The 13761-nt window shown below is 47.2% G+C and overlaps 1 protein-coding gene across 2 annotated transcripts in view; it reads left to right on the forward strand.

Annotated features, from left to right (window-relative positions):
* The window catches only part of Grap2 (GRB2 related adaptor protein 2), a 62185-nt gene that overhangs the window by 33950 nt on the left and 14474 nt on the right, over positions 1 to 13761 (forward strand). For both annotated transcript variants that reach the window (XM_047547952.1, XM_047547951.1), the window contains exons 2-3: positions 5962 to 6053; positions 12997 to 13088. In XM_047547952.1, coding sequence (XP_047403908.1) covers positions 5976 to 6053; positions 12997 to 13088 — 170 coding nt within the window. In that variant the 5' untranslated portion in view covers positions 5962 to 5975. The remainder of the gene's footprint in view (positions 1 to 5961; positions 6054 to 12996; positions 13089 to 13761) is intronic.

A 13761-nucleotide genomic window follows, 5' to 3' on the forward strand; every position in this document is an offset into this window, starting at 1 on the left:
TGTGGAAAGGCCAGTTCTCATTCCCTTGGCCAGGCCGGGTTTTTCTTCCCCCACCCCCTCACTTCTCCAGAATAGATTGGTCTGGGTCTCTAGAAGAATATTTAAGCAGTGGCTGGTGGGTGAACTGTGAAGTAGGTGTCTATCCTGTGCTTAAGATTTTTCAAGAAGGGCCATCTGTAACCTTTGTTTCCTGTCCCTACGTCCAATTCCCACTAAGGAAGGCCCCAAACACAGCTGTAAGGTTCAGAGAAAAGAAAACCACACAATAGGGGTTTCAACACAGGATCATTAACCCAGAGTCAAAAGCAGAGTGAGGGACTCGCTTGTCACCCTGAGATAAATACAGACTACCACACCAGGATGCTCAGAAGGAATTTAAGCTTCAGAAAATGTGTGGGAGAAAATGACTTCTAATTCTCTTCCAACTAAGCAATTCTCTGTTTTATAGGTGCTAGACTCTGAAATGTTAATGTTTATGTGCCTTAAAACTCACAAGGGACAATGAGGACAATCCCTAAACCCATCTAGATAAAGATTGTAGGGCCTCAGAAGATGCAAAGGAAAGTTAGAAGCAGCAATCAGCGGTTTGGGGGTGCACCATTGCCCTCTATTGGATTAAAGAAATCAGACTTCTTAGGAGGGATGTGTGTTTCATTATCTCTGGCAGGATTTGCTGAGAAGTCGGGCACCTCTGAGTGGGAACTTAATTGATCCTTGTAAGTAGGTCCTCCTGTTTGCTGTCCCTTCCCTGAGGAAGTTGACTGTAGTTATAACCCTAATGACAGGCCATTTGTCATGCTTTCGTTTGCTCAACTAGGCACTGGGTGGAAGTTGTAGGGAGTCTGCCAATGAAGGGCAGGAACTACCATCCACCAGAGTCCTGTGTGTCAGGGCCTATGCATTCATGCCAACAACCCCACAGTGTAAGCGGCTGCTCCCGCTTCGTGGACATGACAGCACACCCCAGGAAGCAAGTGGCACATTTGAGATTCGAATCCAGGTCCGTCTGCTCCTAAGCTCACGCTGTCCTCTAAGCTACAAGCCTTCCCTCTGGAAGTTTGTAAACTACTAGGGGAGACAGGGTACAGATAAAAACATGGGCATCAAAAATGGGCAAACTCTAGCCAGGAGGCCAGATCCAGTCCATCGCATATTATTATCCTTGAGCTAGGATGGTTTTTACATTTTTAAATGGTTGGGGAAGTGGGCAGATCAAAAGAATAATAGTACTTTGCGACCTGTAAAAATTATATAGAAGTTCAAATTTCAGTGTCTACAAGTAAAGTTTTATTGGAACAAGGTTACACCCATTCATTTACCACCAAACTGGCCTTTTGGCTACAACAACACAGTTGAATATTGATGACAGAGACGGTACAGCGCAGGAAGTCAGGAAGATTTACTCTCTGACCCCTTACAGAAAAGTCTTTCCAATCCCTGGTCTATACTCCAAAGTGGAATGTTCTATCTCAATAGTTTTTAAAGTGCTTTGGGAATTGAGAAGAGGGAAAACTAATGTTTATTTGTCCCCCAGTATGGGGATCTAGAGACGATATACAGGTGTGCTCTAAGATTCAATGCCTGAAAACCCAGATTTTAAAACAGATCAATTAAAAGGCAGTAATTTGCATAACAAATTTCCCTTTCCATTTGATAAGGGAATTCACCACAGGGTTCCTTTGTAGAGTGAGTCTTCATAATACATGCTAATATGATTCCATTTACAAATACTCTATTCATAAGAACTTTTCAAGAACATTCTATTGTGTACAGTGGGGCTTAGCTATAATTGTTTTGCTTTTGTTCCCTGGCAGTGTAAGGTTTCCTATTTCTGAAAAGTAATTGAGCTGGTCTTGTCTGTCAGTTCTGAGGGGGAGGAATTGCTGTCCCTAACCGTCTCCAAGAGGGGCTTTGCCAGACCCACAGAAGGATGGGGGCTCCCGCGGATGCACTGCACATCTGCACAGTCCCACCTCCTTGGGAGGCCCGGCAGGAGGACGGCTTGAGCCCAGGAGTTCGGGGCCAGCCTGGGTGACGCAGTGAGACCCTGTCTCAAAGTAAACAGGAAAAGACTGTTCTAAGTGTCTGTATTATATGACATTAGATAGCTGGTATAATTTTACTTTTTTTCCTAAACTCCTCTTGGTAGTTGCAGCCAAATTTCTAAAATGAAAAGTCTTCACTGTTCCCTTCACTTCATACCCAAGATAAACTAATGAAAAGTACATTTGTGGCTAATGTCCTGATAAATATGCAACCAGCAATACTTATAAAAAGCAATCTCTCTCTCTCTTTATAAAATTGCAAGACAGTATGTTATCTGAATCACAACATAAACCGGGGCAAGTATTCAAATTAGAGATCTCCCCAGCAAAATAGGAAGTGGTATTGCTGATTCAGTTTAGGACCCGGCTCCCTCTTCCACTGGGTCCTAAGCCTGAATCTTCCCCTAGCTTTGTGGCGTTATGCAATTGCTCTTTTTAACAGATACATAAAATGGAAACCATGGCTATTCATAGGCAACTTAGGAGGAGCTGACATTGTTCAAGAAGTTTATTGCCTGGTTCCATTTTGATGGTGACTATGTTTCTGAACAAATCCACTTAAATCTGCTTTTTAAGTGGAGGTTATTTTAAAGAGCTGTCTTAGGCCTTTTGTTTCTGTCCTCCATGGTGACTGTATTTTAGAATTTCACAAGCATTCCTGGTGTATAGCCTGATTATTTTTTCAGGGTTTCGTTGTTTTGTTTTTAGTGGTAAAAGAAGCTTATGTAGAAATGCAAGGGCAGAGAAAATCGTGTCAGGGCAGTCCTGTGTGGCCTTGCCCTGTGGTGAAGCAGGTCTGTGTCACAGAGCTGCTAATGGAAAATGTGCAAGAGAGTCGCAGGGGGCTGGGGAGCAGCAGAGATGGCATTAGGGCCCCACAAATGGCATCATCAAGGGGGCTGGTGTGGGAGGAGGCTGCTGGAAGTGACTTGGCTGCCCCTGGAGGCTGCAGCTCCTCGCACTGTATGGCAGGTGACATTTCAGCCATTTCTAAAGCCCACAGAATCCATCTGTGAGGTTCTCCAAAAAGGGGTCTCTCTCCATCTCCCCCATAGGTCAGAAGCACTGAAATTACAGACAGCAGCAAGAAGGTTCCATTGCATTCTTGAATTCAGAGTGTCATCTGTTGTGTTCTCTCTCTCTCTCTCTCTCTCTCTCTCTCTCTCTCTCTCTTTCTCTCTCTGTGTGTGAATTGCTGCTACCCAGTTTTTAATCTCCCTCATACATATTTTTTTCCTCAAATGCAATATGTAGTGGTGCCAGGTACAACTTATAAAACAAATCAATGCATACCGAATAAACTATATTAGTTTTCTTTTTCCCTGGTGATAATTTTAAAACTTTTCAGAATTAACACTAATGGACATAGAGGAGTGGGGATATAAAGGTCCATGCCTTTTAATGATCAAAGGGAAGACTAGCCTCTGGGGGTGGCATCACTTACCATTCTCTACTTCAAAGAAGGAGTTCGTGTAGCCCTGTGATTCCAGTGAAAACCAGCACACACCTCAGCCCACCGCTGAATGTCTCCCTCCCACCACACAGCAACTGAGCAGATCTCATTTCACAAATGGAAATGGGAGCAGATACATTTTTTTGCAAAGTGATTCCATGAAGAGTGGGCTTTTTTAATTGGGTTTTCGGAGCCAGGATTAATATTACAGGCTGGGGAGGGCTGATGTGCGCGCACGCTGGCTTTGCCACACTGCCTGCCTCCCGGGGAGGGCAGAGAGAAGTGGCATATTCAGAGACAATTTCACTTCTGCCTTGCCCTTTCTCCCCCTAGTGACTTCCCAGCCAGCCTGGACCAAGCGCCCAGGTCTGTACTGAGTTATGTGTAATGGCAGAGAGATCTTCCCAAGCTCAAGGTCACACCTAGAGCATGCTTTGGATATTTCTGGTTTGGGTTGTTTTTTTTTTTTTTTTTTCTCTCTAATTTATGTGACTTTCTGATATGGTCAGCATTTGCCCTCCCCTTGTCTCCATTCTGCTTATTAAGGTAAATTTGCCTGGAAATGGGGTCGTGGTTTTCAGGCCCATTCACCTGACACTTGATCTCTTGAGGTGACCAGTGTCTACTGCGCATTCTATGAGGGTGACCCACAGAAGCCATATCCCCTGCAAACCAGAGGCAAGGCCTTAATTAGGAGAAGCTCTGCATGTTAACCTAATGGGGTGAATCAAATCAGCAAAGACATTTAGTTTTAACAAAGGAGGGCAGACTTCTCCTTCCTAAGGAGTAGGTTAACGAGGTCACAAAAATGTTAATTTGTTTTAAATGGACAGATCTTGAAGAAGCTGTACGAAAAGTGTATTTGCCTTGTTGTTTGGGAGTAAGTTTTAACTGATGAAAAAGCTCAGAGAGCCATCCATGACATTTTATTTGGCTTCTGAGCTATTTTTCACTTCATATCTACCTTTGGACTGGTAATATTTGCCATTAAATTACCTTTGGAAAACCAAGCAAATATGGAAGTTGAGAGACACAAGCCCTCGCTATCATCCTGTCCCAGTCAGCTCTAATCCTCTGAGCTCTGCTCGGCACCCTGCCACCTGCTGCCACCTTCCTTATTTGCCCAAATCTCGTCTGCTGGGGCAGAAATTCCCACTGAGAGGACGATTGTGGCCCCAGCTTCCTGATCACTGAAAGTCCACTAGGTTTTAGGGTTACTTATTAACTCACTTAAAGGGTTTGAGACTTAGAGAATTTTTGAATAACATAAATGCCAGACCATAGCTTTCCAGATTCTGCCCTGACAGTAAGCGGTCTTAGCAGAGAATCAAAGGATTTGATAGTCCTGGAGACTCAGTGCCACATTTCAGGGAGAAAAGTTTATAGGATATGGAACACATCAGAAGAAACTTGTGCTACTTCTAACCTGGTTGCCTTGCCTGGGGAAAGATTTATTCCATAAAATTATTTTAAAATACCAATACCCCTAAACTTTATTTGCATAATACTCTGCATGTAGTATTTCATTTCGTCTCATAATTTTATTCATTGAATATTATGATCTCCATTTTACAGATGAGGAAACTGAGGCTTTCCCAAGATCAAATGACTATTTACTTTCCCAAGATCAAATGACTATTTACCAACAAAACTAGAATTCTACCCTGCTCTCTCTCTCTATGATATCCCCACAGTTCCTAAAAAAAAAAAAATTTCATGTTCAATGTAATATGTCAATTAATTCAATAATCTTTACACAGGTCTCATGCATTACAAGGAGGGACCAGAATTCTAACTCATTTCACAAATATGAAAATCAAAATTTCCAAAATGTTCTTGGTTTAGGCTATAATAATAAATTAAGTAATCTGATCAACCAAGTCTCTCATCTTGAAAACCAAAATGCTTCCAAGTCTCTAAAACCATGCAGAAGAACGCTGAGCTCCCCACTGGCCGTGCGGTCTAATTCTCTTAAATGATTCAGATGTAAAAGAGAAAATGGCATCTGTCTAATTAACACTGCCTGGTTAAATATAGCTGCCAAGGGACAGCCTCGGGACAGTGTTTACAGAATAGTCTCCCCAGCCCCTTGGGCCTCAAGTTCCAGTTGATAGCAAACCTTCTGTCCTTATCAACTGGAAACAGAGATGTCCCCAGAAGGGGTGACAGGCCAGGAAAGGCAAAGGGAGATGAAAGGAGAGGGGAAAGCTGTCTTTGGCTTGCATTTCCTGTGCTCCTGGCGTCTGCAGATTCAGAGAACGATCCCGGGAACCAGATCTGGAAGGATCCAGCAGCTCTCGCTGCAAACACAAGCCCTGGCGTCTGCCTGAGTCTGGCTCTCGGGCCTGCGGACATTCACTGGGTCACTCCCCTACCCACTGCTGAGACTGCCAGGCGGTGCCATCTGCTCTGTGGCCCTTCCCCTGGTGGAAAGGCACAATGACCACCTTATTTCTCTTCCAGTGTCACGTCACAACATGGAAGCTGTCGCCAAGTTTGATTTCATGGCCTCTGGTGAGGATGAACTGAGCTTTCACACTGGAGACGTTCTGAAGGTAGGAGATATGGGGCCCCAGGGGAGTGAGCGGGAGTTGAGGTCCCCCAAGTTCTGCCACTGAAGTCATCTAACAATCCATGTCTTTGTCTCTGAAGAACCACTCAGTTTCCTTTTAAGAAAAGAAGTTCGTCTCCATCCAGGCCAGAAGAGAGCATAGGTCACCGTCTTGTCCTGAGACACTTATGGTCTGCAAGGGGAAACACACCATCCCCAGGACTGTCCCGGATGCTCTCTGCTCAGTGCTCAGGGAGCACAGGGGAGGGAAGAGGTGATTCCACCCTGAAAGGTAGGGGTTGTAGAAATGGGGCAGAGTGAGGGTCAGGAGTGCAGCGAGCACAGTGGGGCCTTTTGCTGAGGCTCAGAGCTGTGCTGAAGGCAGCAGCATCCAGGTTCATGGTTGGAGCTTAGGAGAAGAGTGCAGGTGAGATGGCCAGGAAGAGGCAGCTGGACCAGACATGGCTCAACAAAAACCATGCACACACAGCCACTCAGAGCCTCCTGAAAACTTGTCTTCAGCCCGTACTTGAGTTGTAGTGGCCACTTGCTGAACTGAAGTGGCCTTGGACTTCTCCCATGTTGCAGGCACACACTTATGGACTCTGAGAGTTAGCCCTTGTTTTTTTTTTTTTTTTTTTTACAAAAGAATACAAAACCCTTCCGGAGGCTGTTTGTTAAGTCCCTGATGCCAAAGGCTTCCTTTCTGGCCTCAGCACAATTGAAGAGGCTGCGCCTGTTCTCAGCAGCCCAGATGGGCTTTTTGAGATGCCCGGTGGCACTAGAGTCACCGCTGTCTCACCACAGAGAATTTTGTGCTATACAAAGAGCTTTGTCACGTGTGTCTTGGAAAGTATCCGTGGAGGACAAGCCACGTGGAATGAGTTTGTTAGGAACTTTAATGCTTCCAGTACAAAGCCTTCCCACGGCTCTCAACTCGAAAGGCCTAGCCACGTGGTGCCAGTGCAGTGCTCAGTGTTGAAGCTACAAGCTCAGAATACCAAGGAGGCCACTGACCCAGGAAAGGGCGGCTTTCACTTTGGGTCCCTAATGAGGTCCTTGAGGACTTGCCGTGTGGTGAGAAGTCCCTCCCTTCTCTGTGGAACATTGGGACCATGTGATCCTCAACGCACTGGAGCAACCCCGGCTCAGAGGAGGCCAGGGAGGCCACTGCCCTCATCTTGCATTGCTAACAGAACCCTAGATATTGCTCAGGTTTTCCTCGTTTCCCAGAAAAGTGATAGGGAGGAGGAGCCAAAACCCCGACCCTTTCCTCATTTCTGCTTCCCAGTCCAGCTCCTGGTTTCTTTTCTCTGCCTGTGGCATTATGGGCAGAATTCTCTACCTGGGCAGCCTCTTTCTTCTTTCCTCAACATTCTGGAATCTGCCTCTCACCTGTGAACACCCTCTTAAAGTCCACCTGTGACCTCCTTGAAATGTAACAACCCCCCTCATCATCTGGAGAACGGGGCTCAGCTAACCGCCGCTCTCCTGGGCCCCCTCCCCTCCTGGGGAGACACCCCCTCTTTTCTCCCTCCCTCCCTTCTTGAACCCTGCTACAGGTCTCATTTTGAGGTGTTCCTTGTCCTCTCTCTAACTGGAGATAGCAGCTTCCTGGATGTACTGCCCTCGGCGTTCTGATTTTCCCTCTTGTTCCGAGCCACCTCGTCCATTTCTCTGGCTCACTCTCACCTCTGTGCCAAAGACCCGCCAGTCTGTACTCTGGCTCCTGTGCAGACTCTCCCAGACCCACATTTCCAGTTGTCAGTGGATGTTGCCACACAGACTCCACACTCACCAGAAGCTCGCACCCACCTCACCCCCCTGCCACCCAATCCGCTTCCCCATCCACGTTCTGAGTGCCAGCAGAGACTGGTAACCATACCAGCAGCCTCAGCGGTCATCTAAATCGCCCTTGCCAATCCTGGCAATCAGTAGACAATATCCCCTGATCTCCTGTTGAGGGTCAGGACCTGGCCAGGTGGTGTGCAGGCATTATTTCATAACTCAGTAAACCTGTGAGGTAGGACTAATTTTTCCTCCATTTCACAGTGTGAAACGGAAACTGAAGGTTTAGATCATGTGTCCAAGTTCACACGGGTAGACTGACGAGCTGGGTGGAGCTCTGTCCAACCCCTAGACACTCACACTGCTCTGAATATTTTTCATGATGATCTCTCTCCAGTGAGCCCCTCCCTTACTAGAAAGGTGTGGGGTGCAGTAGAAAGGAGCACAGACTTTGCAGCCAGCCAGATGTGGGTTCAACTCCCAGCTCACTACTATGTGGAGGCCTAGCTACCCTGCAGGGTCCTGGCCCAAAGCAAATGCCCAGCAACCGGTTGCCATATTATCAGTAGACACATTTCTGCTGTCTCTGCCTGTTCATTCACAGTGTCACCAGGGCCCCCTTACTGACCTCATTGCCTGCTGTCCTGTCTCTTCTTTCTACAAACTAGTCCCAGAAGGACTGTTCTAGAAGACAAATCAGATCATATCATTTCCTTGCTCGAAAGCATTCAGTGGTTCCCCATTACCAATTGATTGAAATCTAAACCATCTGGCCCCAGCACACTGTCAGCTCTCATTACACTCACATGCAGGTGCGCATGCGCGGACGTGAGTGCGTGTTCGCGTGCACACACATACCCCGCTGTGTACATAAAGCCTCCAGGTTCCACTGCAGTACACACCCCGCCCCATCTTGGGCTCTCCCCCGTACTCTGTGTGTCCTTTTCCTGCCCACGCATGTTGACCCCTCTGCCCTCACTGATCCTCCCCTTTTCTGACTGCCCCAGCAGTCAATTGCTTCCTCTTGGGCCCCTGCCCAGCATGTCACCCATGCTCATCTTGAGGCACCGTGCTCCATTTCTCACTGCTGCTTGTCCCCAGGGTTCCCAGTTGCCCATTTGTGTTGGCTACTCCACTCCCCAAAGCTCTGTAAGAGCCGGGGTCACATCTGCCTCTGACGCTCAACAGTAGAAAGTTAGTCCTTGCTAACCTTGAATGAATGGAGGTGGGTCCCTGCACTGCGGGCTCCCTGGGAGCAGCACCATGTCAGGTTCGTCTTTGTGTCTTCCCAGCATCTAACATAAGCCACTGCTCCAAAGAGATTCCCAGCGCATGCTTCTTGAATTGTTGAATTTCATTTCTGTGTGTCATTTGGAATTCCATCCGAAAGCCAGCCCCACTCCCTCTTTTCAAAGTCTGCCCGTTGCAGCTGTAGTGGTCAAGAGAAAAATGCAGAGTTGGTGACTGAGTTCACAAAACGTCTGAACGATGGCCATGAGTGCCCAAGTCATTGCTCCTTGGGTACCACCGCAGTGTCAGCTCCTCCCATCCCGAGATGGGAAACACACCCAGGGATCCTCACAATCATTTGCAAAGCCAAGCTCTTGACAGCCCCGGCAGTTCACTTTGGGGTGCCTTTGTCTCTTGTTTAGCCTCCAGTGCTAAAGACTAAACAGCTTTTCATTAGGAAGTTCCAAAAAAAGTGTCTGACTAGTGCATCAACCACTCTCTCCAGACTGAGTTCCCCAGAGTGACGGCCTAGGTTCACTCACCTCTGTATTCCTGTATTCCTACCTGCAAACAGCAGGTGCTTACTAGATGCTGATCTGCACAGGATGGTAAACAAGATGGTGGACAAGGAACCCTGCCAAATGACTCCATCTCTGTTCTCCTCAGGGAGAAACATTTGGAAAGCCAGGAATCACACTTTCCATGTCCATGTCACAAACCTCCACACCTGTAGCCTCACACAGCGCTAGACTCACATCGGAATCTGTCACTGGAATTTTCTAGGAGCTTTAAAAACTGTCTCTTGACCCCATCCATTTCTACCTGCTTCTGTAATGTGTCCAACTCGACCCCATTTCTTTCTACTGAAACAGAAGCATGAAAGCACTAAGAGTTAATACTACGTAATTAACTTCCTCTATACCTCCGACTTCCGCCATGCCTCTAAGAGCTCTAATTCCATCCAATTTAAAATTTTTTTCCTGCTGTACTTTTGGTCTTTCTCTTCCCACAGCTAACTTATTCTCAGGCCATGTAACCCAGAAAATTATTCTCTTAGGGAACATTGTAAGGAGTAAGGTACAGCAATTTCAGTGTAAAACTTCATGGGTTTAGACTGAGCTCCTTGCTGGGGTTTACACGATGGGTACAGGAGATAAGGGGAACCGAATCGATGGAGAGATGAGAGGGACAGGAAGTTACAGGGCTCTGGACCCACAAAGGCAGGAGGAAGCCACCTCCCCCTCCCCCAATACTTTCCTTGCAGAAAATGAGATTTTTTAAGACCTTGCTTCTATTACACCATAAAAAGCCTGTAAATTCACCTCTCTGGAAACACAATTTCAGACAGATCTAGCACCAGGTGGTGGAGACAAATGGCCAGCATTGAGGAATAATCTTTTGGTTTCAAGAGGAGGTAGTTAGATGGGTATGAGCCATGATTACTAAAATTACAGCTGGTTTCAGGTCAGAGAACGAAGTACAAAGTATGGTTCGTACTGTGATAAGTCAATTTCCAAATGGCCTCTCTCACCTTAGCCCTGCTTGCTTTTGGATTTGACATTTGCCCCCTGGCCAAACACTTTGTTCTCTCATGATGGGAGATAGGAATTCCAAAAACATGGGTTTGGGAGCAGCGGCCCAGCGGCGAATGTTCTCTGGTCTTTGTATGGCTGTGAGGCACCACCTCTGGGGTTCCTAGCTCTTCCTTTGACCTAGATTTTCTGCTTCCCCCATCTCCCCCCTCAACACACACATACCCACACCCTTAGTGATACCAACAGTCACATTTGATGTTTGAAACTATAAAGTTTTCTGTTCTCAGCAATTCTCAAACTCAAATATGGGACACACTTTTATTTCTTCAGAACAAATGATTGCATTCAAAACATACACATATAATGCTTTAAAGAACTTATGAACCCTTGGGCGTCCTTCAGAGCTGAAGCCCTCCCTCACAAGGATATCACATTGGACAGATGGTGTTTTCATCAAGAGTCTATGCTGGGGAAGGACTTTCAGACACCAGGGCTCGCTTGATCCTCACATGGGCTCTGTGAGGTGCTGGGCAGATATTATTATCCCCGTTTTCAGATGCTGATGGACTTGCCCAGCATCATACAGCTGGCCACAGAGCCCAGCCGGGAACCAGGCCTTCTCCTTCCAACTCAGGGCCCTCTCCCCTTTCTCCACCTCAGGAGTGATACCAGAAGTAGGTCATCATTATTTCTCCAGCATGTGGCTCTCTGCAATTCTCTTCCCAGCTTTTTCTCTGGGAGAGAGAAACCCCTGGGGACCCATGACTTCAACTCCACCCCCTGCAGATGACTCTCAGGTGCCACTCTCCAGCCCCACCTCCAGCTGGGTCCCCCACACCCCGATCCCTGATCCCCAAGCTTCCCCTCTCAGTCAGTCTGAAGTCCATGCGTCCTTCCGCTCCTACTCCTGCTTTCTATTTCGGGAAAGACGTCTCCACCCACTCGGTCTCCCAATCCAGAGTCATCCCCAAATCCCCCTCTCCTTCAGCTCCCCAGAATGGTCAAAATCCAGCCCATTTTACTTCTCGATTCCTCTAAAATATGACCTCACCTCTTCTTAGTCCAGGCGCCACCGCGACTTGCCTGAAGAGTGACACTCATGTCCCCTCAGTTCCTCCCCTGACTTTATCCCGCCCCAGCTCATCCTCACCCCGATACAGAGCGCTTTCTTAGCTCTCTTTCTTACTGTTATTTCCGTGCTCAAAGGCGTTTCTTCACTCTCCATAAATTTCAAGATAAAAAATCAAATTCTTCATCATGGGTTCCCCTCCCTCCTCCCACAGCCCCCATCTGAGGGGCAGAATGCACCTCGCTTCCTCACGTCCACAGAGTGGTTCTTTGGCCACCCCACTTTGCCTGAGTGACCCATTCATTGCCTGGGCAGATGGCCTCTCCGCCAGCCATCTTTCCTACCCATCCCCTGACTTCTTCTCCATTTCAGTACCTCGATCCGCGAGGACATTTTCAGCTACAAGAAACAGAAACTAAAAATGGCTTAAACGATCAATTATTATTTCTCAAAGTCCAGAACCAGGGCGGCTCCCGGTGGTTAATTCAGTGGCTCACGGGCATCACTGAGTTTCCTTCCCGCTTCTGCTCCGCCATCCTCGTTTTGAATTATGGTGCAGGTCTGTGTCACACACCTTAGAAGCATCTCAGTGGGAGTAGCAAATATTTTTCTTTTAATGGTGACTCTTATTTTCTGAAATAACTAGAAACTTCCTAGAGTCAAGCCTGGTGAGTAATATGAGCCACCAAGGTAGGTGACAGTATGTGGGGTAACAGTCAAGAAAGGACCATGTAGTTTTGGTTTTGCTTGTGATCTGGCTTGAAAAGCAAGTCGATGATGGCATCCCAAGTATCTTGAATCCTGTCCCAGCGATTTGTGAAACACAGAATGTGAACACTATGAGGTAGTTTTCACGCTTTTCCCACTTGGAGGTTCAAGTTCTAGTCCACTTGTTTGAAGAGTTTAATTTTTTAAAGTTTCCTGGTTACTTGGAAGAGAAGACCCATCTTCGATGTAGCCATTCTTGCCTTCCCACCATCTGCCCAGATGAGGAACTGAAGGTGCGAAGACCTGGGACAATGGCCATGGAGAAAGGGATTCAGAGAGGTCCCCACGTGCTGGGTCTGGGAGGCCAGGCTATAGTGGGGCGACATGAGTAGGTGGCACAAGTGACAGAAATAACTTGGGGTCAAAGAGGAGTCATATTCCAAAGACAATCCCACTGAGTGACCCCCTCCCTGACTCAGCGACTCCTGCAGCAGCAACCTGGTTCCATGGGCTTTTTTACCTCTACATCCAAAAGGACATTCTTTGCCCAGCATCCCCTCTCTTGCTTTTTGGAGTCCTCCCTGCAGCCTCTGTGTCCTTTGTTCTCTTCCCTGTAGATCCTAAGTAACCAAGAAGAATGGTTCAAGGCGGAGCTTGGGAGCCAAGAAGGATATGTGCCCAAGAATTTTATAGACATCCAGTTTCCTGAGTAAGTATTTCCAGCCTGCTGAGATTGGCCTACCCACACACGCTCCCCTTACTTTTTCAGTCTCACTAAAATTATCCATGCATACCCAAGATACTGTCAAAAATGGTTGCCTCTGGAGATCTCCCTCCAGAACCACACAGCGGAAGGCCAGGGGTGGGAGGAAGATTTGCATTTCATTTCATTCCCTTTTGAAGTTTCCACCATGTGCATGTATCGCCTATTTTAAGTTTTTATAAAATAAGGTTATAAATTAAAAGCACCCACAATGATTGCAGCTGCAAGTTTTCAAGCATCCAAAAGGGGGCGCTGTTGGCCATCTCACTTCAAAACTGCTGCTCCGCCATTACCTTCCACCCTAACCAGCATCCCAAACAGCTCTGCCCCCAATAGGGCGGCTGTGGGGACATGCCCTGTCTTCCTTAAAGCATGCTCACCCCAGCGAGAAGAGAAGTCGGATGGAGGGGGTGGGAAATTCCCTCCAGAAAGAGGAAATGAAACACTGAGATTGGGCCCCAGTTGTCTCAAGAATTGACCACAAGGGTTAGATAGGAATCTGATCTTGTCGCAGAGCCAGTGGCTCACCCAAACAGCAAAGGTTTGTTGGCATCGATGCCTACTATGAGGTGCAGCAGCACCACCGTCAGTGATCCAGTCCTGACCACTGAACCAGCCG

Source organism: Sciurus carolinensis, chromosome 4, assembly GCF_902686445.1.
Source record: "Sciurus carolinensis chromosome 4, mSciCar1.2, whole genome shotgun sequence".
Lineage (NCBI taxonomy): Eukaryota > Metazoa > Chordata > Mammalia > Rodentia > Sciuridae > Sciurus > Sciurus carolinensis.